A 24,745-nucleotide genomic window follows, 5' to 3' on the forward strand; every position below is an offset into this window, starting at 1 on the left:
CTGGACTTATGATTGTGTGGGCAGTATTAAATTACAGTATATAATTACACAAGCAAATACCTTTTTCCCTAGGCTCCGTCTCATTTAGGTCAAGGAATAGACGAGGTCATTTTAACGAGTAGCTATTCAGTATTTTGTTTTCTTCTTATTGTTTGATACATAGCCTTGTGCCTTATTTTCTGCATGCTATTTAAACTGCACTCTGAAGAATGAAGTATTAATTTTCTCATGGACTTTTTTATGGTGCTTGTTCCTATAACATCTGAGTGCCTTGCAAATATTGATGAATTTATTTTCACAACAGCCTTGTGAGATGAAGGTGTAATATTTCTCATAGTTTCATAGTTTCTAGGGTCGGAAGGGACCTGAGCAGATCATCGAGTCCGACCCCCCGCCATGGCAGAAACGAGTACTTGGGTCAAACGACCCCAGCAAGGTGATTGTCAAGCCTTGTCTTAAAGACCCCCAGGGTAGGAGCCAGCACCACTTCGCTCAGAAGTTGGTTCCACATCCTAGCTGCCCGGACAGTAAAGTAGCGCCTCCTGATGTCTAGTCTGAATCTACCCTGTGGCAGCTTGTGATCGTTATTCCTGGTCACTCCTGATGGTGCTTGGGGGAACAGGGACTCCCCCAGTGCCTGCTGGTCCCCTCTGACTACTTTGTAACAGGCCACTCGATCCCCCCTCAGCCTTCTCCTGTGGAGGCTGAACAGGTCCCATAGCCTCTCCTCGTAGGGCCTGCCCTGCTGAACCCTGACCATGCGAGTGGCCCTCTTCTGGACCCTCTCCATGTTGTCCACATCCCTGCTGAAGTGCAGCACCCAGAACTGGACGCAGTACTGCAGCTGCGGCCTGACCAGGGCCGCATAGAGGGGGAGGATCACCTCCTTGGGCCTGCTCGTGATGCATCTGTGGATGCATGACAAGGTACGGTTGACCTTCTTGACTGCATCCCCACACTGCTGGCCCATGTTCATCTTGGCATCAACGATGACTCCAAGATCCTTTTCTGCCTCTGTACTGACAAGAAGGCAGTTCCCCAGCCTGTAGGTACGGTGTCGGTTGTTCCTCTCCAGGTGCATCACTTTGCACTTGTCGGTGTTGAATCCCATCCTATTCTCGTCCACCCATCCCTGTAACCTGTCTAGGTCTGATTGTAGCCTATTCCTCCCTTCTAGTATGGCCACATCCCCCAACATCTTAGTGTCATCAGCAAATTTGAACAGGGTGCTATTTACCCCCTTGTCCAAGTCACTGATTAAGATGTTGGACAGTACGGGCCCGAGGACCGAGCCCTGGGGAACCCCACTGCCCACATCCCTCCGGGTCAAAAATGACCTGTCTACCACCACTCTCTGGGTGCGGCCCTCCAGCCAGTTGGCAACCCATTTCAGTGTGTGGGTATCGACACCACAGTCCCCCAGTTTCTTAACGAGAATGGGGTGAGAGACCGTGTTGAAGGCCTCCCGAAAGTCCAGGAAGACTTTGTCCTCTGCTACCGCTGTATCTAAGGATTTGGTGATCTAGTCATAGAAGGCCACCAGGTTGGTCTCCTGTCTTACGGAAGAGGAACGGGAGTACAGAGATTAAAGGTCCAAGGTATCTAGTTTGGATGCTCCATTTGAGGCACTTAAGCCTAGGTTTTTTTTGGAGGACAGCTTTTTAGAGAATTTTTGTGCATTCAAAACACACTTACTTCCATTATGGGTGTTCTGCACTTCGCCAATAACATCCAAGCATCTCAAATTACGCTTCAGGAAAACGGTGCTCACTTGGGGCTCCTACACATGAGCGTCGAGGCTGCTCCAACGCATCTGAATTCCAGCGCGTTGGACCAGACTCAGTAATCAAGTCTTCTGGATTGTGGCATTTACTGCACTCCAGCAGTGACCTGTGTCTCGTGTCAGTGTCCCCACGCTTCAAAATGGCAGCAGCGGGCCAAGATTAATGCACAGCCAAACTAGGCATGTGCCTAGGGCCCTAAGTGAAGAAGGGGCCCAGTTTTGCTTATTTAAATATTATAATTATTGAGTGAAGAAAAACAAGGGCCCCATGAGTTTTTGCCTAGGGCTCAGGAAAGGGTTAATCTGGCCCTGGGCAGCAGGTCACTTGAACTAAAGCTCATCAAACAAGCTTTAGTTCAGGTGACCCTGCTGCAGTTTCTAATCGCAGGGGCATTGGGACAGGAGATGCAGCTTCAGGAGCCACGCTCATTAAAGCTCCCTCTCCCACCCCTGGAGCATGTGTAAAAGTGCCCCTAGTGAAAAGTGTGACTTTTATGTGACTTGGTCAGGTTCCTGTAAGACCTCTAGCTCAGGCACGGATAGGAAGAAGTTTCTTGAGGCTGCGTTCAGTATCCTTAACCAATACATTCTACATCCTTTCCCCTGCTTCGTAAACAGTGCAAGTAACAAATTAGTCTAATTCTTTGGACAACAGGTGTCTTTGCTTCTCAGCCCTGATTTCTTACTAACGTAGCTCCATTCTGTGCACTGAATGAGGCAGGGGGTCTGTGGAAAAAATAATATGTGATCATGTAATTAAAGACTTACCATAATGCAGACACACAAGGGAGCTAAATGAATGTTGCTTAGGCAACCTTAATTCTGGCACTTCCTCTGTCTTTTTTTTTGGCTGTTTGATTTTTACAAGCTGAAAAGTGTTCTTTTGGTACAGATGTCTATGTACTTTCCTGGGATTTTAAAAGCAAAATTAAAAATAATAAACCCCCCAAGAGATTCTACCACAAACCATCACTAGCATCTGCAGTCTTGTAGATCTACATCATTCAGATCTCTACCCCTTGAGTTAAAGGAGTAAGTGATAGCAGTAGTAGATTGTCTCCTGTGTGGATCAGCAGTTGAGATGGATGAGATGCACACTTATCATTGAGTTTTATTGATATTTGATCCTGGGTGTGACTGTAAACTGCATTCTACTGGAGGGCCTGGTAGCAATGTGGCAGGGCTACTCATGGCATGGTAGCTCCTATAAAATACCACAATGTTGTAATCTTCAGAGTAAGGCAAACATAGGGTGCCAGAAAACCCTATCCCCCACTGTCTTGTGGGTACTCCTTGGCTGGAGAAAAGCTCAGGAACATCACCAAGACAGAAACGTGTCCTTGCTGACGTGTTAAACAGTGAGCAGTAGTTCTTGGATACTTCCAGAGAGCAACAGATGCAACCATCAAGGCACTGAACATCTGGACTCGGTCTGGCCTTTGAACTTAGTCTCAATAGTCTAAAGGGAGGATGGTAGGTCTTGGGCAACCGACACCCCTCCATACTCTTGCCTAGGCATACCCGTCAAAGGTACAAGTGGATTCATCAGGCACCTGACTGGACCTCTTATGTGTACACCATGATCTAGGGGATCGATGGTTGCCTACTTTATTGGCATTTGCTGACAGCAGAAGAATGGTGCGATTCAAGGATCTCAGGGCACTTTTACATGTGTTCTGGGGGTGGAGGAAGCGGCACTTTAATAAGAGTGGTTCTGAGAGTTGCTTTAATTAAAGCGCTGAATGGCAGCGGGGGCAATTGAATTAAAGCTTGTTTGAGCTATAGTTCAGTCACCTATGCTGCCATTCTTAAGTGTGGAGGTGCTGATATGCAAGATGCAGGAAGCAGCTGGAGTGCGGCAATCGGCATGCTGAGGCAGACTCGATTAATTGAATCTGCTCTGACGTGCTAGAATTCCAGTGTGTCAGAGCAGCTTCCACGCTCATGTACAGACAGCCCCCAGCACCTGGAGGTGGTGTGCTGTACTGGGCAAAAACTCTCGTATGCTGGGCTTTTTGTCCAATCAGTAGTGTGTGCGCCCACTGCTCAGCTGGCTGAATTTTTTTCTTCTTGCAGCCTCTCGCCTATTCTCACCTCACTGGTTCCCTGTTCTGGTCACCTTGCCCAATTGTTTGCACTCGACTCACCCTGAGTATCCAGTTCCAGTCTCCTTACTCTGTCAGTCCCAATTTTTCCTGATATAGACTGGCAACTGAAAAACCAGGGCCTCTATTATACAAAGAGTCAAGCAGTGTGTAACAACAGGTGGAGCTAGGAGCTCCTCTTGATACAGTCAAAATTCAGAAAGTCCATGTGTTAAGTTTTCCAGGTGAACTCTGTGAATATTTCTAAAATACCATTTCTTTTAAAATGAGAACAAAAGTTCTACAGCTGGTGTAAAATCTTCCAGAGCCAGCAATCTTTGTGTGGTGTTTAAAGCTTTACCTGTCTGAAAATTACTGGGAAAGACCACCTATTGGGGATTGCAGTGTGAGAACTGATGGTGCCTGTGGACTCCATCTTTTGAAGAAGCCTCCAGATAGTGGGGTTTTTTTTTAAATTTTCCCTTCTCTCTCTCTGACTCTTCCCATAAACTGCCTGTATGACCTGTTATCAGTCATTTAACTTCATGAGAAAATGTGGATGATACTTCTCTTCTACACAGAGCTTCTGAGATGTATCCATGAATACCAAGTGGCGATTAGATACTCTCTGATGGTGATGATGAGGTGACAGAAGTACCTGAATAAGCCTGCACCCTTACTTGAGAAGTCAGCACGTCGTTGTACTGACATTCACCGTGTAATTAACAGCTCATCGGTTTCATGTTGCTGAGAAAAATTTGATCAGGCACAACTGTGGTTTTGCATGATAATTCGCTAATTTCAGATGTCTTTCAGTTGACTTGTTTTTGTAATTTCTTTCGATAGTAATTCCAATTTCTTTAACAGTATTAGCTGTTCTGGTTAACTGATTTTTAGGCAGATGTTTGTCTCTTGTCTTGTAGTCTAGACAGCCGTGATTTACGACCTGCAACCCATCTGGTGAAATGCCATGGGATTATGCCTATCGTTCAATGCTCAAAGGATTGCAACATATTATTTGCAAGTGTTTCCACAGTGGCAACTGATGAGCCAACCATCTGAAGGGGTTTATTGCAGGAGTTGAAAAGAAATCTTGACTTCTGCTAACTTGTTATGCAGATTAGGGCAGCAAAATATATCATCCCCACCAGGAGTAGGTGGGAATTTTTCCAATAAAAGAGATTTTCATCAGGAAAAAATATATATCTGGCGAAGCAACTTTCTAGTTTTGACCAGAGTGGAATTTCTGATTTAAAGACAAGAATAACCAACCCAGTCCTCCACTCTAATAGCCAGGGGGCATGGGAAATCAAGAATAAAGTCCTGCACCAGTCCTAGAAACATATGGCACTGACGGACAGCATCTGCTCTATTTTGTTGTTTTGAGCAGGACACCTCAAGCATTCTTGGGGGGATTCAGACCATCTAGACCATTCGTAACAAGTGTTTGTCTAGCTTGCTCTTGAAAATGTCAAATTACAGGAAGTTGAACTCCATACTCCACCACATTTGAATGTGGTGCCATCCCCTGTTGAGTACCATAGTTGGTGCTGCTTCAGTTTACCGTAGTGATTCTCAACTGGGTTTTGCTGCCTCCTGATAAAATTGTCCTGTGCCTGCTGCAGGGTCAGTCCAGGAAGGGTTGGGACACATGCACGTGCTCCTCCTGCGTGAAGGCTGGGATTAGCCTAAAGCAAGCAAGCCTCTGCCTTGTGCCGTGTTCCCATCCTGGTCTAGCTTCTCCCCAAAACAGAGGCAGGCAGGTGGGAGTCTTGTGTGCCTCTGTTTCTGGGGGAATGTGGCAGGGGCTGGCCTGGAAAGGGCTGTGGTCCAGGGAGCTCATCCCAGTCCTAATGCAGCAGGAGTGTGTGCAGGACAGCTTTTTACCTGGCAGCTGCTGCTCTGGGACACATGGGTGGGAGGGCTCGTAGCACCCCATTTGAGAACTACTGGCCTAGAGCATCCTGTTCCACCTTTATTATCTCTCTAATTAGAAAGTTTTTCGTAATATTTATCTTTGTCTCTCTTGATGCAAACTAGGACTATTACTAGGTTTCTTGCTTTTGGTGATGGTGGAGAACAGTTGATTTATATTCTCTTTATAACCTTTCAGTTTTTTGAAGTTATCTCCACACCTCAATTTTTTCCCCCTTCCTTCTAGGGTAGACAAAACCCAGTTCATTCAAACTTCCTTCACAGGTCACATATCTGTAAACCTCTGGGTTTTTTTGTTGTTCTTCTCTATTTTTTTTCTACAAGGATGATGCACAGAAACCGGGCACAGTGCTCCAGCTGAGTCCTTGGCAGTCTGTAATAGAATTTTTTCCTGTTTATACCAAGAATACATCATAGAAATAGCTGTTGTCATTTGTTAACTCGTATTCAGTTTGTACGCCCTAAATCCTTTTCTGCAGTACTCTGGCCTAGACAGTTAGCATTTTCGTTTTTTATTTATTTATTTTACTACTTGCTTGTGGAGTTGAAGCAATAAATATCTCTGCCTTCTGTTTCATCTGGCTGTTTTAGTTATGTTACCTGCTAGTGGTTGCAGTTGTTGATCTTTCTCTTATTTCTAAAGTATTTATAGAACTTTTCCTTCAATGTTGTAATTCATTTACCAGCCTGATTTTTGTGGCTATGTTCTTGTACTACTCTTAGCCATGTGGCCTTGTTTTAATATTTTACACAAGTCCCCTTTCTTTTTTTAAAATTTTTTTCAGGTCATCAGAGTTTCTGTTATAGCCATCTTAGTTTCTAACTATGCTTTTTCTGCCTTTCTCAGAATAGCTTCCAGTTGTGCCTTTAATATGCCCTATTGTAGGAAATGCTGTCTGTTGTAAATGTGTTTTCCCTTAGAATTTTTTCTCAAGAGACCTTACCTGCCAGTTCCCTTAATTTGTTGCTTTTTCAGAAGTTAGTTAATCTTATTTTGCTCTGAATAATGAATATCCAACTATTGTACAAAGTGAAGCAACTTAAATAAAAGATCTGGGGAAGAGACTATTGCAGAGGATCTCATAGCGTGGTGGGTATGGCACTCTTGATGAAGGGGATTGAGGTCCCTACTAAGAATTACTGACAGACTTGGTCTCCCACATTTCTGGTAAGTGTTGTGACTGCTGAGGAGTGTTCACTGTTTTGGGGAGCACAGTTTGTGATTTCAGTTAAGTATAGATATGCTTTTTGAGTTGGTCTAATAAAAGATACCAGCTTTACCCAAAGAACCTTGTCTGCGATATGCAGTATAGACTCTTTATAGCAAGCACCTCATTGTGAAATTTTGGGGCAAAATGTTCACTGAAGCTGAGCTATTCCAATTAACTCGTGTGCTTTCTTTATTATTGTTGCTACAACATATCCTGAACTGTATGACCATATCTTCAGGGCACTTACTTGTGGGTTAGTATTCTGCTGAATAAGGAAGTTCTTGGTTTGGGAGCAGCAGAGTATTAGCAATTATGCCTTTCTTTCTATGAACCACTTGTTTCTATAAAAAGAATAGACTTGCATAGCCTAGCACTGCATAACTCCAAATTGGGGCCATCTCTTGTATAGGGTGATTGAACCTTCTATTGTGCTCAGACAGGTCAGGTAACCAAGGCAGCTAAAGTAGTTATTATTATTAAAATAGCACCGACCAAAAAGTGTGCGCACACAGCCAAAGAATGTACTTTATTAGGAGTAAAGAGCTGAAAAAGCACTTGGTCTTTATTCTTGGTATATTTTAAGTGAGTTTACCCTGATTTTTCAGTTTCTCTACACACATGTACAAGACTATCTGTTAAATCTCATGCATAGCATCTAAGGCAGTGGTCACCCACCAGTGGATCTTGATCCCCCAGTAGATCTCAGGGCCTCTTGCAGTAGATCTTGGAGCCTCTTGGAGTCGATCCAAGGCTGGGATGGGGAGCTTTGTGCCCGCGTCCATGCATGCACGTGCCCCAGCCCAGCAGGTCAGTCTGTGGGGGAGGAAAGGGGTGGGGTCTGGATTGAGGCCCCCACGGTGAGGGACAGTGCCACAGAGGCAGGAGCAGGGGTAAATTAAGTGAGGCCCTGGCCAAGTGGAATTTACTTGCTGGAGAGGTGCACCCCTAAATTTTTTCTCCGTCTGCTTTGATCTACACCCCCCTTCCCTCCTCCAGACTTACCCGCTGGGTAGGGGAGAGGGGTGGTGGTGGCAACACATGGTAGATCTTGGGTTGCTTTTAAATGCAAAGGTTAAAAGGTTGGAGACCACTGATCTAAGGTTTGAACAGGTAAATTAAATCTACATGCCTAAGTGATGCATGGTGATTTTCAGAGACAAATTGCAATGAAACGCTAATTCTAACACTACTTTTGGTTTAATTTATTTTTATAATATTGCATATGTCTTACATATAATATGCATCTTTTCCCAAAAAAATAGCTGGTGCAAATGGAAGTGCATGTTATATATGAGAAATACAGTAAGAGTGGGTTGTGCTACTTACTGCAGTAGAGTAGATTCAGTCCCCTAGCTGTTCTTAGTTACTTATCAGCATTACTAGGGAAGATCTTTTTCTTCTTCATACCGTCTTTCAGAAACAAGATGCATATTAGAAACAAGATGCGTAGTATGTTCTGGGTAGGGGTGTACCAATAAAGATTTTTTGGGCCGATACCATCGGTGGATTTATTGATGAGCCGTATTGGCCGATGCCGATCCGATTTGCCAGTATGTGAGAACAGCATCTGGCTGGTAAGTCTTTTGGATAAGAAGGGAAATGGGAGGGGGCCGGGCTGATTGAGGGCCCTAGTGGTGAAGGAGGCAGGGGCAGGAGCTGGGGCTGGGGCAGGTGCTGCTCAGCTGGGCAGGGTGGGGGACAGAGCCATGAGCAGCTTGTTCAGGGGGCATGGGGTGGGATGGCTTCTGCTGCTGCACGCACCCCGAGGGAGGTATGGGGGGTGCATGCCCCCTGGATCTGTGCTCAGGATGAGGGCAGGCTGCCTCTGCGGGTGGGGGCTGAAGGCTGCGCTGTGCTCTTCCCAGGCTGCCTCTGCACTGGGCTGGACCAGGGCTGCACTTGGACATAGCACAACCTGCTCTTACCATATTTCAATTTCTGCCATCTATTTTTTGGGGAAGAGATGCATATTGTATGCAAGATTGGAGTAGGCATGCATACTTTATATATGTGTGTGCAGAGCTCTTTATAATGAACTCAGCAGTTACCAACAGTTACTATATTATGATAGATAATAACTTTTTAATCCTAAAAGAAATGTACTTTTACCCCTGCTGCTTCTTACAGGTGCCGTATTAGTATGTTAAGTGCTTATATGATTATATATCCAGGGGCTTGTGAGGCTCCTGTCCCTGTCTTTGAGGGTTTTTTAATATGTTCTCTCTGTCTCTCTTGTCTTACTGCAGTTAGCTGCACTTTTACTGCCTCACCTGCACTAACACTAATTCAGCAGACACAGGACTGTTTCTAACATTTGAAACATCAGAAATTTCTTCCCCATCCCGCCAGACACGCACACACTTCCAGCCCCTCAGAGCCTGCTGTCAAAAGTTACTCCTTCTCCCAAATGTGAAGTTCCCTTCCTACACCAGCTTACTCTCACCTAAGGTTGAGGACTCCAAACTTTTGGTCCTGGAGCAGTGATCTTTTTAAAGGTCCATAATTTTGCAAAGAGTGTTGGGGGAGTATTTTTTTGACATTGCCCTGCGCCTTGCATGGCCTTTTTGGTCTTTACAGAATATGTGGATATAAAGGGTTGCCATTCTGCTTGTATGATGTCTTCACGGCGATGTTACACAACTGTGGGCCAAGGGGGAATGCAGTGGAGTATTGGAAATCTGCAATTCATGGTTTTCAGAATGTGTCCTCCCATCAGCCTTCAGTCAGATAAGCTGTTAATTACACCATAAGATAGTGGTATGCTTTGTATATGAAAGGACCTTTTTTAGATAGTTACTTGAGGAGCAGACCAATTCTACAAAACTGTGATCAAATTACTTAAATTGCTTGGCATGCCATGGCAAATGTGTTGTTTAACACAACTTCATATTGGAGGCTAGAGAAAGAAATGGAAGAGTCCTATTCTCTGCAGTGTCTACCTTAGAGTAGATTATAGATTTGCTTGAGAATAATGAAATAGGAAGAGAAAGGTGTGTGCATGAGGGAGGGAAGAGCCTGTTTGTGCTTGCTTCATTGAGGAAGTGGTTCTGGAACAGCTGTTAATTGGTGTTAAAATGACACGCCCTTGAATTCCTGCCAAGGTCAGCAAGACCTGGAGTGATCCATTTGCTGAAAAAGGCCTGGGTCATTTGTTTTAGGGAAGCAGTTGTATACTGCAGGCTGTTTTTACCCTTTAATTATCTTTCTTTGTTTATGATACTCAAAAGAAGTGCAGATACATTTCCTGGGATGTGTTCAGTGTTCTAGGAGGAGAGTGTATTAATTTTAATTTGAATATTGGGATTCAGCGGGTTTTTTGTGCTCTGATTTTAGTTATAAAGCTAAAACCTGGTGAGTTCACCATGCAGGGATTTACTACAGTGTCTACTGAACTAATTGCATGTAGGCTTACACTCTCCCCTATATTTTGAGCCCTAGGTTTCAGCTGAAGTGATCAGGTTTCATTTAATTTTTTCTGTTAATTTCAGTAATTGCAACATGAAACTGTATTGGGCCAAGTTTGCCTGAGGCTGGGCCTAGATTCTCTTGAGAGATTCATAAAACTTATTAGTGGAGTTTTCAGTGGATGTGGTCTGAATGTGAAGTTCATAATGAAGCCAGGTGGGTTTCAAATCCTGATAATAAGCCAAAGTAAAATGGTTAGTGGAAGCACAAACCAGAACATATGTCCAGATTCTGGAGCTAACTCTGAATAATGGAATATTACTCAGCACTACAAAGAAGAAAGCAATACATTTAGGTGTAATGGGAGGGGGGGCGGAAATTAAATATAAATTAGTGCCATTGTAGAGAGGCCTCATTTGAGACACGCTGTCTGTTGCTACCTTGGAAGAAAAGCTGGCAAGGTACAATGGCATAGTATGAAGCAACTGAAAACGGGGAAAAAAAAACTTGCCATAATTGGTCTCTAAAATTTGGAGAAAGTAAACTAAGGAGAGACTTAATTTGTGAATATAAAAAAGGTCACACAGGAACAGGAAAGAAGGATCTTGTTTTTGCCCCCCAAAAAGTCTTTTGTACAGTAATTAATTCAGAAAAAGGAGTCATGGGCTGAAATTGAGGTTATTAGCATTTCAGCAATTTGGTGGAGTTTCCTTAAACAAGGCATGATACGGTACTTGGAAGAGCGGGAAAGTTGACAAGCTTTCTGCCTGTCTGTCTGTGATAGAGCTGGACACATTTCTGGAAAGAAGTAGAAGCAGGGAATGTGTTGCTATTAACCTATCATTTACATAGCTTCAAAAAATGACGCGAAGTTGTAGGAAACATATGCTATACCATAGCTACACGTGTGCTTTTATAGGAAATAAATACGTAAGCAACAGAATGGGCAGTAGAAATTCTGATGCTATTAGCGTAAGTACCGAAGGTTTATAAATAGTGGCCCTACTGAATTCATGGCAGCAGTGGGCTGCATGGCTGCTCCTTTAATTTTGCAGGTTCCCCTGTGTACCCCGTCTTTCCCCCCTGTTGCTGAGTGGCCCCAGTGGCCCTTGTGATTGTTGGGGGGGGGGAAGGGACACGCAGGTGAACCTGCAAGATGGAAGGAGCCACCGTGCGGCCCACTTCGGTCGTGAATTTGGTAGGGCCTGATTTATGAACTTTACCAAGCAACTTTTTGCCTCAGGGCTAAACCTACCGGTTAATAGGGAGTGCAAAAGAAATGGATGGGAAAGGAGAGCTAGCCAAATAGGACCGCAGCCTCGTGAGCTCGGTCCTGCGTCCACATGTTATAAAAGGGGCGGGTACTGGAATGCTTGCAAGGGTATTATCACTGGATCGTGCTCTGAGTTGCCGACGTTTAATGGATTCTTATTACGACGCGTGATAAACCTGCCGCCTTCCTCACTTGGTGACTATCCGAAGGGAGAGCACTCGCTGTTTTTACCCCCTTACACACCCCAGGCTTCGGTCTGGTGGTTGCTGTGCAACTCCCCGGCCTGCACAGTTAAAATATAGAGTCCAGTTCCTTCTCCACTTTGAACAGGGCTGGCTTTTTCATTTTGTGCACGGACCTTTGAAAGTCGGTGGAGGTAGTCTGAATTCACACCAGTATAACTCAGAGGAGATTTTGGCCTCTGGTGCTCCGAGCAGAGATGTGCAGAAGTCTCCTGGCTTTGTCCTGCTAGAACGGCTGGATGCAGCCGTAGCTTGTTAATGAAAGGGTCATAGACTGTTCAAGCCAACCTGAAGCCAGGTTACGCCATTAGATTGAAACAAGATGAAATTTGACTGTTTTGCTTAAGCCTTGCTTTGAATTTGGGAGTTTGATTCCAGCCACCCACTTGAAATGAAACCCACGGGGTGCAAATCCCGGAAGGAAATGTGGGTGTGATCCTAAAAAACGGAGATGGGCAGAGCTCTGTCTGGAAGTCCCTTGTTCCTTAACAATTCTATAAATATTTAAGCTGATTGGAAATAACGTTGTTTTGTTTCCTCATGTGTGTTTAATGGTCACCGAGGCTAGTTTTATTGCAGATAGCGGACTCCTAAGAGTTCCCAGGACTTATCACACACCGGAGATGGTTTCCCTGTATTATGCAGTACCCCTTGAAGTTGTTTTGGTAACAGCGATGAGGGGAGAATAATGTATGCTAAAGCAATTTGGCCAGCCTTGAAATCAAGGAATTGAAGAGACCCTTTCCGAGCTGTAAATCACTCACCTGTCCCAAGTCCTTTAAAACCTGTTATCCAGATGATTTTAGGAGTTTAAGGTCATGCCTGAGGCTAAGAGTCTGACTGCACGGTGCACATTTTGATGATAAAACACAATCTTCTTTTATTGAAGTGGAAGTGTTACAGTCAACAGTATCAGTGTGGGGGGTTTGATTTCTTCCTGAAAGAAGATTGTTCTTCCATATGAGCAGTTGGCAGATGTTTTAGTATAACAGGATCTAAAGAAGGTGGAGTCTTAACTGTCTTTTAGTTACCTGAGAAGTAATTAGAACCTACTGTGTTGCTCTTTCAATTTAGTTCAAAGTCTGAGTATATATTTTATGATTAGGAACTAAACCAGTTTTGAAGAGGGCTTCAGTTGCTTGAAATGCTATGCACTTTTTTTTGTATTAAGAAACGTTTGTTTAATCCAATGCAGCACCTATATTATTGGTCAAGTAAATGCCAGATTATGAAGTTTTCCATTTATTTGGAATATTTTTAACAGTTGTTCAGGTATTTAAAAAAGACTTGCAAAAACAACCAAAGAAGGATTCACGTAACTTGAGGTATTTCCCCTTTTTTATATACTTAAACATGCTTCATTTTGAAGGGTTCAGTAACATTTTTGTAATTTAGTGCGATTCAGATTCCCAGACCAAATTTGACTTTGTATGTATTAGGTGGTATGTGTAGTTATAGATATGCTGTAATAAACACATTTCTAGGGAGAGAGTTGGCAGCCCTCGGTGGTTTAGGACAAAAATTGAAATTTATATTTCCCAAAATTCATAGAGAATTTAGATAGCAAGAATATAGATACTGAAATGGCAACTCTGAAAAATACCAGTATGAAGTATTTTATGTTTCTTGATGAGCTAAAATGGAGCTGTTTGCAGGTTGCAATAACTCCTTCAAATTAATTGCACACTGACCATGTGTTTTTTTTCCATTTTCCCTGAAACATATCAAAGAAAAGAAGTTTACTGTGTGTTGTGTTACCTAAATAGAAATTCCAGAGTGCATTAGATTTAAATTGTATATAGTGCCATAGTTAAATGGGTGATCTTTTTTATTTTTATTTTTTTCTTTCTTCATCAGAATTTGGTCTTAATTGGGGGAGGGAGGGAAAGTGCTGCATTTCCGATCCCCTGCTTGGTTAAGTACAGAAAAGGGTGAGAAGAGGTGATGTTTGAAATTCCCTCTGTTAAATTCTTGTTTTTTATGGGGCTACCACACGTTTACCCTTTCAGAAGTTAATTTATCACATTCTTAACCATTAGCCAACTTGCTAATAGCTAAACTATCAAAGCTTTCTATGCCTAAGGTAAGCTGGTAGTTTAAACAGGTAACAGTAACTATAATAGAAGACACACATGCCAAATTTGGAAAACATATAAATGATGCATACTGGCCCATTGGTGTAACTCTGCTCATGAAGAAAACTAGAAGACAGGACTGTGGTTTAGCAGAAGCAGACTGTAGGGAAGCGCAAAAGGTAGACATAGTGTTTCACTTGTACATTTATTAGGTGCACAACAGCCAGCTGTTCCCATTTTACCTTCTGGAAAGTGTGTTGCACCTGTTCACTAATGTGTAACTTTCTCCTCCATTCACGTATGGTGACACACAGGAACAAGCTACAGAGGAATAAGAATGGGTGATCAGAGGCCACTGAGGGTGAAATGAGAAAGTAAGGTCTTAGCCACTTTTGGTGGCTGACAGGCAGTGGATCGTCACTGGATGCAGTGCTCTTCTCTAGAATGCTGTGTAGTCTGGGGGTGCACTGTTAAATGACCACTGCATTTCATCTCAGAAAGGCTGGGAAGCAAGTCTGCCGTGGGATGCCATGCAATGTTCATGCTGTTAGCTGTGAAACATGATTCACAAGATAAACCCAGAGACTGAAAATAGGAATCTGCAGTATCAAACCTCTTCTGTTGTCTTGCTGAGATGCTTGCAACAGAAAAATTCATCTAGTATTATTCCATAGTCAGAAAACAAGTGAAAACCTAGAGCTAGCATTTTCCGAGGGGTGCCTAGAATCTGAAAAGGTTCAGAACCGCTAGCTCGGTTCTTTTGGGAATTAAAAACACTATGATACTAGACACTGTTCTAGCAGTGCTAGCAGGTGCCAGTACGATAACTACTTACAGTATTTCTTGTTGCTCACCTAAGAGAACGATTCTTACATCTCACCTTACTTTTTCAGAACAATCCAATAAAACCCCTTTGAGAAGGTTTGATTGACTGGGGTAGCTTCCTGTCTTGTGGTTGTTCTGCATGGCCATTACTTGCCTGTCCTAGTCTTAACTGCTTGTATATAAATATTAATTCAAAATGTTGAGTAAGTGAGTCCTAATTTTTCCGTTTTACCTAAGAATTTTTTTAGTTGTATGGTTCAATTTGCAATAGCCTAATGTTTATGGTACTTGCTTTGTCGTACTCCCGTACCTCGAAATGGAACTTGCACATCCAGAGCTACGTTCTGAAATGGAAACCATAAGTGTCTTGATTAGTAACTGAATTGCAAGGTTCATCTGAATTGCTGAAATAATTAGTTTGGTCTTTATGTGTTCTTAAATAGACAGTCATTCACATATATGTGAAATATAGTGCAATTGGAGGCTTTACTTGGAAACTGCCTAGAATGTGGCAGAAACTATGCAGTCTGAATTTCCTTGGATTTCTAATGAGAGAAATTTATTCACGTTATTGATGTAGAAATTGTGGTCCATGAAAGGGCATTTAATGTTTCTGTCTGACTATATCTGCGCTGATAACAACAGAGAGGCTATATTTTTAGCTCTTTTGCAACAGTGAAAACACTCATTCAGCAAAAACTTTTTGAAGTTGCTATACAGTGGTGTCCTCAACCTGAATATACTGCTTTAAGAGAAATTAGCTATACACTGGAAATGATGTGGGTTGTTCAGTTACAATTGTTGCAGGTTTCTAATGTGACACTATTTTAGCACAATTGTACTCATTTTGTAAAAAATGTCTTTTCTTTATTCCCTTAGGACCAGCAGAGGTTCCCATGATGTCACCCAATGGATCCATCCCACCTATCCATGTGCCTCCAGGTTATATTTCGCAGGTAAGCAGCATCCAGAAAAAAAAATTTAATTCTTTTTTTTAAGAAGTAGGTTTGCATCTGAGGTCATTAGCACTGATTCATTTGGCCAAAGATATTCTTTACTTCCTATTGGGAGAAGGATCCAGGGCATACAGGGTGTGGACATATAGACTAGTATTAGGGAAGCTGGGTGCCCTTGTAGTGTGTCACCTGCTTGTCTATATGTAGGCTCTTACCCAATGGTAAATCTGAGGGAGCTTACTCTACTTTTTCACAAGGGCCCAGGCACCTCTTGTTTTACCATAGGCTAAAAACATACATGCAGACAGTTACTATGAATTAGGTAACAACTGCATTTTTTGTATCCTAGTTTACCTTCCAATAACTTGTCTCTGTGCCTATGTGCTAATACTCAAATACTATTTACAAAAGACACGATTACTTATCTATTGCCATTAGAGTAGGGAAAGCTGCAGGATAACAAGTGCTGTTTAAAAAAATTAGTGTGATTTAATTGCCTATTTTAGTGATGCTAAAAGCCATAAGAAGGCAAGGATATAAAGAAAATTTTACTGTTTAAGATGTGTCAGGTCCGTGGTCACTTAAAAACAGTCATTTCTAGACTTCACATAAGGCCTTTGTAAGATGGTTGAATATACTTATTGGTAGATTTTCTTTGCATCTTCTGTAAACTAAAATGGCTAGACAAGCAGCCTTGCTTGGCTGGGATATGTTAAGCCTATTCTGTGGCCATTTCACAGGACTTGAGCCTGATCAAAGGATCCATGTTAAAATTATTTAATTTAAAAAATGTCATTAAATGGCAAAAATATGCTTTTAATTTTTTAATTTATCAAACCCTTTTGCATATTTGAATAGTAGTAGACTGGATGTTGTATTTTCCTCTCCAGTAAATGTGTGGGTTGAGTTTAAATGGAATCTTGAATAGCCATGTGTGTCTGAAAAATTGTTGATGGTATTACACTTACATCCCACAAATCACTGTAATGGCTCTGTGGCATTTTGATTTTCAAGTACAAAGAGAAAATGCCATAAATGCAGGAAAAATGATTATCAGTGTGGTGGTTGAAAGGATCTGCATGAAAGACTTGATTGAAGGCTAGTCTAATGGCCTAGCCATATAGATCAGTGTGCTTTTTGTGGGCGAGCTCGTTTCCTTCCAGTTCTTTTGGATTCTAGGCTTGTGGTGGGTATAAAGTTTTAGGGCACTATGTGATTCGCTCCTTACCACTCTGTTAGACCTCCAAGCTTGTTGGATGTACTGAGTTAGATTCTAGTACTGCAGAGATTCAGAAGCACACGCCTCTGTGGGGGAGAGTTGGTCCTTGTCGCTCCATTTTCAGGATCAGAACTTTTGGGACTGCACTTGATCTTTGTAATCAGGTTCTAATTTGGGGGCCGCCTTCAATCCTGGCTGGTCCCAGATGTTCAGGTAGCACCTATGCCTAAGAGCCATGTTTTGTTCTTCTGTAAATCTAGCCGTAGTCACTTAAGCACTACTATACCCTCCTTGGGGGGACCAAACCTGTTACACTGACGCTCTGTAGACTGTTGTGGCTTCTGGCTGGGTTCCAGCTGAAATTTAAGGTATCTGTAATGACCCACAAAATGCAAGTAATTTCTGAACCCAGTTAGCCTTCTTGAGCTTGCAAATACTTCCTTAGAACCCCATAATAATCTACCCCAGGAAGCTTTAAATATCTTTTAAAGGCGGCAATTAAAATGCATGTTGTAAAATTTTATAGGAAAATCTATAAGCTAAAAGGTTTTAAGCATAAGAATGTACTTTTCTGCCATGTAGAAAATGAATATTTGCCTTATGCATGACACCATGCTAAACAGTTGAAAGCACGTAGCAGTCAAGTGAGTTTTGTCTTGTAATTGTTGTTGTAATAGCTTTCCTTGCCTTCCTGTACTCTTGCCTTTGTTCTTTTGTATTGTTAACTAACAGGTTTATTGTGTAATAATTTTAAATTGTTTGTTTGTGGCACAATGAAGGCAAATTAGTGCATTCTGAGACATGACTAAAATATGTCTCATTTTGGTTTGGTTTGTCCCCAAAGTGCATGTCTTAGTTGAGCAGAAAGTGGATACCCCTTTGGAGAATTCTGGGCCTATTGAGAGCCACTGAATCCTTTTTCCATTTTTCATTGCCAAACCTTTGGAGCTGCACGTATGAGCCTTGAACATTTACATTTACTATCTGATGACTGCCACCCAGGATTAAAATGATGCTTTATTACCTCTTCAGCATAGTGCAAATGATCAGTGGAAGAGAACTGGCAGCACGTTGTTCTGCAACAAGATTGACCTTGCTGGCAGTCGGTAGTAAAATAGTTGGACTCTATTTCTAGAGTGACAGACTATGTGAGAAGCCTTGATTAGGAAGTGGGGTTTGACTCCGTTATATAGAAAATATTTCACGCTTATGAGGTGGTACAGAGAAGCAGTCCAGGAAAATCACGGAAGTCATTTACATCACCAGTGTTTTTATTCAGTTTTATGTATTTTTAGGCATGTCACTTTGTATCACAAGATCTCTACTAGGTTCTTTTTTGCCAGGGTTGAGTTGTACTATGCAAATAATTATAAAAGGGACAGATAGTGCAGAATGGAAATTAGTGTTTATACTTCTCTGCTGGTTTTCTTTTTTAAGCCTTGAAGAGCTTCAGGTGAGGAATAAATGCCATCTCTCTTTTGCAGATCAAGTGAGAGAGGCAGAGAATCACACTGCCAGCATCACTTTGCCTCATGTACTCCTTTGCATCTTTTTGATGTTTAGGTCAAATGAACTATAGATTATGGGTAGGTATGGATGTTCAAAAAAGCTTGAGGCAAAATCACTCTAAGTTGTGCAGTTTTCTATAAAGATCTGTAGCAAACTGAACGTGCATTTGCCCTTGGGGGGTGCAAATCTTAGACCAGTCTGCGCGCCAAACTTTTGTTCTGTTATGGGTATAGACCAGTTTCCAATCAGTTATGCTAGTAAAAGGGTAATGTCTGTACCTGGCCTAGTTTAATTCCCAAAAGAGGATTGTACGTAGCGGGACAAGATTAAATGAAGAGTTGAGCCAAGTTATTTTGTGCTTATGCTACTAATTTCTTAAAGGCTTAATTTTTTCTTGGGTGTGTTCTTCCTTTTGACATATTACCACAGACAGCAGCAGCTGGTTGCTATAAATTAACTTAGTAAATTTAAACAAAAAAAATCTCATGACAGCAAATCAGTTGAGCCCGGCTCAGGAAAGTAGCCCCTGCATAGCATGAAACATGTGTTTTACTATTATGGATCGGAGATATAGTTAGTTTCCTAAAATTTCCCTTCATGGTGAGTTTTACCTGTGCTGTCAGTGAATTAACTAGTTACACAACTTCTGCAATGATTCGTCTTATTGTCATTAGTTAAACTGATGGAAAGAGTTGCCATTCTTGAAGATGGCTGCTGGAATCTTTTCACCTCCTTGAATAAGTTATCTGGATTTTATATTATCACATGCCTTAGGAAGCAGGTGATACACAAAGCAAAAAAGTTGACAAATTCGGGTATAACCTGTGTCCAGTGTAAATAAGCACTCATGAATACTAGAAAAAGCATCATTAATGGGAACTTAACAGACCAGCTTGGAATAGAGATGTACAAATAAAAATTACTCTTGCCATGACCCAAAAGAAATATCTGTCTGGCATATCATGCCATTCCCCATCCTGTCTCTTCCCCTCGCCCCCAAGGAAACACCCCATCTGATCCTCACACGGAGGAAAATCTCTACATCTTGGATGAAATGTGCACTTTTTGGCATGTCACAAGACTTTGGGATTCTGTAGGGAGGTCACTTGACCTTCCCAGATTTGTTTTCTTGCTGTCATAGTTGGAAGGGGCAGATTCAAGGCAGACCTTCAATACTTAGATTCTATACCTCAGAAATTATAACAGCTATATACATTTTCCATATACAGAATCTAATTATTGGGGGGTTGGCTTGTATCCAGGGTCATCTTATATTCGGGTAAATATGGCCTTTGTCGCAGTTTTACTTGGAAAATAACTGGGGGAAATAGAGTAGTTTATTTTTCATTACTTGTCTCCTTTACTGAATTGCTAGTATCCCTTTAATGTGAGGGTAATGCTGTCATCTTGATTCATAATGCATATGATCCTTGGTGAGTGAGGGCTGGAGAAGAAGAGTATTTCGGAGAGCAAATGTTGCCCTATTTAATTCCATATTGTACTGCAACTTACCTGGGTCAGCTATGGAGTTATATACACAAGGGTAGCATAACTAGTGAGAGACCAAAGCTCAGCTATAATTCGGTCTTTAAAAATTCACTGTGATTTCTTCTTCATGAGATCTGTCGCTATCATAGAAATGCAAAACATGAAAGCAGGGCATTACAACCAGTTTTATATAATTTCTGTGAGACGTCAAATATTGAGGGACTCGGCTGTGCCCTACTTTAGGGGAGAAAGCAAGGTCTTGTCTTCATTTCATTTGCACGTGGGCCCTGGTCTTTTCATACCACTTGGGCCACCACCCAATGGTATGAGGTTTGCTGAAAGGCTCTGCTGCACTGTCCGTTAGTCCATAAGCTTACCGCAGGTCTGAAGCAGGCTGCACTCCTCTCAGCTCGTAGGGTTGCTGCAGTTGTAGAGTGCACTCCCTATGTGACATTGTGACTAAGTTGGCCAGGGTCCTCTCTGGCAATTCTTGTTGCCTGATAGTGCTTTTGCATCCTTCAGCACCGTCTATCACTTAAACCAGGCCCAACTGTGGTTTTTAAGGGTTGAGACATGCTTGGCTTTTGCTTTTGGAGTGGCTTTCTTAAATGAGGAAAAATGGTCACTAAGGAAACATGAAAAAGTAAATGGACAAAAAAATATTACTAGCTTTTTGAACCTGCCGTCTTAAGGTCAGTGGTTGACATCTCTTACTCTAGCTACTTAACTAAAATAACTCCACTGACGTTGAGGGAATCGTTCCAGGCGAACCTGGTTTCGAAGGAAGAGCAGAATTTAACGTGAAACTTCCATTTGGTTTTGTTTAGTGCGTTTTTAGGGTTGGGCCTTTGCTACAGGTACTTTAAGGCTATTAAACACTAGTTTTGATATTTTTTAAATTTTTTTTGACACAGTGTGCATACCTTCCTGGTCTCTCCTTTTTTTTTTAACACCAAACTAGATCATTATCTTAATTTAGTCTGACCTTCTACATAACACAGACCCTACAACTTCAACGTTCAGGATCTGGGGGAACGTCTGTTCACCAGAGCACCCAAGGGATGACGAGATTGAATGGTCACAAACTCCTCTGCGACCGTTTCAGGCTGGACATAAGGAAGAACTTCTTTACTGTCCAAAAGACCCCAGGGTTTGGAATAGACTGCTGCCCACTTTGAACGCCTTCAAGACACTTTTGGATGTTTATCTTGTTGGGATCCTATGATCCCTGCTGACTTCCTGGCCCCGGGGCAGGGGGCTGGACTCGATGATCCTCCGGGGTCCCTTCCAGCCCAAATGTTTGTGAAATCTATGAAACTTGCTCATTCCTGCATCAAACTAACATTTGTGGGAAATGTGACACATTTAAGTTGAATCTCCTTAATGAAGACTTTTTAAAGTGATATACACAATCAACCAGATCTCTAAGGATCACTTGTTCTGCTTGGTTAGTTATATATGGCCGATAACAAAGAGAAGACAAGTTGACCTAGTCTGGTGTCCAGCTCTTGGATCTCTTATGTCTTTCCCTGTTAGACTGAAAGGCTATCCACTAGCCAATCTTCTTTTAATATAGGTACTTACAGATCATGATCAAATTGCCCTTTATCCTGTGTGATAAATCAGTTGACCCGTCTTTCTCTTGTGTTCTCTTTTGTATAAGCAGCTATACAGACATTTTTTCTTAGTTCATGAATATTCACTTTGGTGCACCCTGCTTCTTTAAAGTCAGAATTATTTGTTATGTGCCATTTCAGCTAATGTGCATGATCATCATGCATATATTCCAAATGAGAAGTCCAAATGTCATGTTGAGTGCTTTCAAATTACACATGCCAAAGTTTTAGCCTCAAAATTTGTCAGGACTGGCATGAGCCTGGCTTAGCACTTTCAGTAAATCAAAATGAATAAACATCACCAAGTTTCTTAGAGATGAGCTCATTTGTTCCTTTTTCCTGGCTACAAATTCATATATGACTTATGAACTGATTCTTAAAATTGGTTCGTGAAGCACCCAAAGTATCAACTGACAAACAGTCTGTTTAACCCCCATTGTAAAATATTGCCCAGTCAGCCAGTTCCAGTTGCCCTTTCTGATGTGTCATTTGTTTTGTGGTTTGTAATTTCAGTATTTCGTGTTGGAACATGTGACAGCATATGGGTAGTATTAACATCTTTGAATTTTGTTAAATAGGTGAAGTATGGTGGAGAAAAGCAGAGGTCATCATCCAGAGCTGTTATGTTTTCAGAATAGGTTAACAATACCAACCTGATGGAACTGCCATTGCCATAGAGCTGGAATGAGATCATCAACATAAGTGAAAGCAGTGGAAAATTAAAAGCTGTTCTGCTGTCAAGAATGTGGCAAATTGATCAGTGGGACACCAATGGGAAGACAAAATAATTAAGTCAAAATAATGTCCATTGAAAGTCCACAGCCCGTAATTGAACTCCCAAAATGAAACATGAAACGAACACAAATTATGTGATGATGATGTTATCATTGAGGCATCATGCCAGCTAGACCAGCAGGCTTTCAAAAATAATAACAAATGGCATTTCTACTAGTTTATAATTTGAAAACAGGCTAAATAATAAAAAGTATAGTTTTGTGTGCCAAATGATGACTTTACAGTATTCCTAGATAATAAGCAGCTGTGATCTACATGAATTGATAACAGTTAATTTTGGGGGGCTTTTTATTATCTAATAGTACTTGTAAGCTGTAGCAGGGTTGAAGAGGCCCCATTATGCTAGACACCAGATTAACAGAACATCCCTGCTCTTATGGTCTACAGCAGGACTGTCCAACTGGCTGCACGCAGGCTGCACGAAGCCCCTAATGAGTTGGCATGTGGCTTATAGGCTCCCAGCACAGATTCTGCTGTCCCCACTCCTTGCAGTGCTGTAGCTGCGACAGCCATGTTTTTCAGGCTCCCCTGGCTTCTGCTTCCTGCCCCTGTTCCCCGGGGCAGAGCCAACAGCATGCCCTTGTTAGCTTTCTTTGCAATGGCAAACTGGGCTGCATTAGCAGGAGCATTGCCAGTAGATTGAGAGAGTGATGCGTCCCCTCTATTAGCCACTGGTAAGGCCACATCCGGAGTATAGTATTCAGTTTTGGGGCCCCCACTACAGAAAGGATGCGGACAAATTGGAGAGAGTCTAGTGAAAATGGTTAGGGGCCTGGGGCATCTTCTGAGGAGAGGCTGGGGGAACTGGGCTTATTTAGTCTGGAATAGAGAAGACTGAGAGGGGATTTAAAGCAGCCTTCAGCTACTTGAAGGAGAGTACAAAAGAGGATGGAGCTGGACTGTTCTCAGGGGTGGCAGATGACAGGACAAGGAGCAGTGGTCTCAAGTTGCAACAAAGCAAGTTGAGGTTAGATATGGGGGAAAACTTTCTAATTAGGAGGGTAGGAAAGCACTGGAACAGGTTATCCAGAGAGGTTTTGAATCTCCCTCCTTGGAAGTTTTTAAGACCCAGCTAGACCAAGCCTTGCCTGAGATGACCTAGTTTAGGGGTGGTCCTGCTTTGAGCAGGGGGTTGGACTAGATGACCTCCTGAGGTCTCCTCCAACCCTAATTTGTTACGATTCTGTGGGATGCCCATGCTGTTTATGTGGTAGGGGACAGGGCCAAGCCATTTGTGCCAGAGGCAGGATCTGGACTGTTGGCACTGCAGGAGGCTGCATGGTTGGGAGAGGAAAGGTAAGGGGGAGCTGGGCTGTCAGTGCTGGCAGGGGTTGGGGAGGGAGAGAAGGGCTCGAATGAGTCCAGTGAATGCAGTTATGGCCAGCAAGCGTTTGGTAGCTGGGCTGCCCTGCACAGTGCACATGGCTGGGAAATGGGGGATCAGGCTGTCTGCATTGTGCGCCAGTGGGAGAGACATGCTTTGCTGCCTGCGTGGCAGGAGAGAGCATGGGGAGGTGGAGGGTATCACATGTCCAGCAAGAAGCACTCAGTCTGTGGCCCATGTTTCTTGTGGACAGTTTGGCATATGGCCTCCAGCTGTTGGAAAGTTTGATAGCCCTGACCTGCAAGACAAAACTGACAAACCAAAGCAACTATTGCCTTTATCTAAAGAGCAGACTTTAATTTTCTCCATTATGCTATGTGGATTTCATGTGGAAGTAGATCAAAACTAGATGTGGTTTAAACATTGAGGGTTCAGATGGAGAGGAAATTCAAGGTGTGTGGGGCCCAGCCTCTTCCCCTACACTGCCCAAAGGGGTGGGAGGCTGGGGGCATCAAGAGGCCGGGCTGCCCATTAGCTGGTGCCCACCAGGAGGAGTTCACCCCTGAGTGGCTGCAGGGAGCATATACTCTGGGCAGGGTGGCCACTTTGTCTTCCCGTATTCCCAGAACTCCTGCCCAGCCCGGCTGCCCCTGTGTGATTGGGGTGGGACCAAACTCCTGGCAAGCTCTGATTATCAGGGATCCTGGTTTTCCTTGATTTAAGAAGTTGCAAATTCTCTGATTAAACCCTGCAAAATCTGTGATTTAAAATGACAGGCCCCTCCCTGTCCCACATTCCTCTGGCCCTATTGGTGCCCTTCACCTCGCCCCTCCTCACAGCCCCTTGCACCCCTGCCCTGCCCTGCTGGAAGGGGCCCCCAGTTGCCAGGGCTATGGGCCATGGTCCTAGGTCTACAAGCCTCTGCCCCTGCAGGAAAGCTAGCTGCCGCTTCAAACTCGACACTGTCCTGGCAATGCGTCCCCTGCGTACGCAGCAGCAGTGAGT

General features: G+C 42.8%; 1 protein-coding gene across 1 annotated transcript in view; it reads left to right on the forward strand.

Annotated features, from left to right (window-relative positions):
* Positions 1 to 24,745, forward strand: part of FNDC3B (fibronectin type III domain containing 3B) — a 307,284-nt gene that overhangs the window by 114,923 nt on the left and 167,616 nt on the right. Inside the window, exon 4 of the mRNA XM_019532737.1 lies at positions 15,713 to 15,789. Coding sequence (XP_019388282.1) covers positions 15,713 to 15,789 — 77 coding nt within the window. The remainder of the gene's footprint in view (positions 1 to 15,712; positions 15,790 to 24,745) is intronic.

Source organism: Crocodylus porosus, unplaced genomic scaffold (genome assembly GCF_001723895.1).
Source record: "Crocodylus porosus isolate Cpor-Errol unplaced genomic scaffold, CroPor_comp1, whole genome shotgun sequence".
NCBI classification, from domain to species: domain Eukaryota; kingdom Metazoa; phylum Chordata; order Crocodylia; family Crocodylidae; genus Crocodylus; species Crocodylus porosus.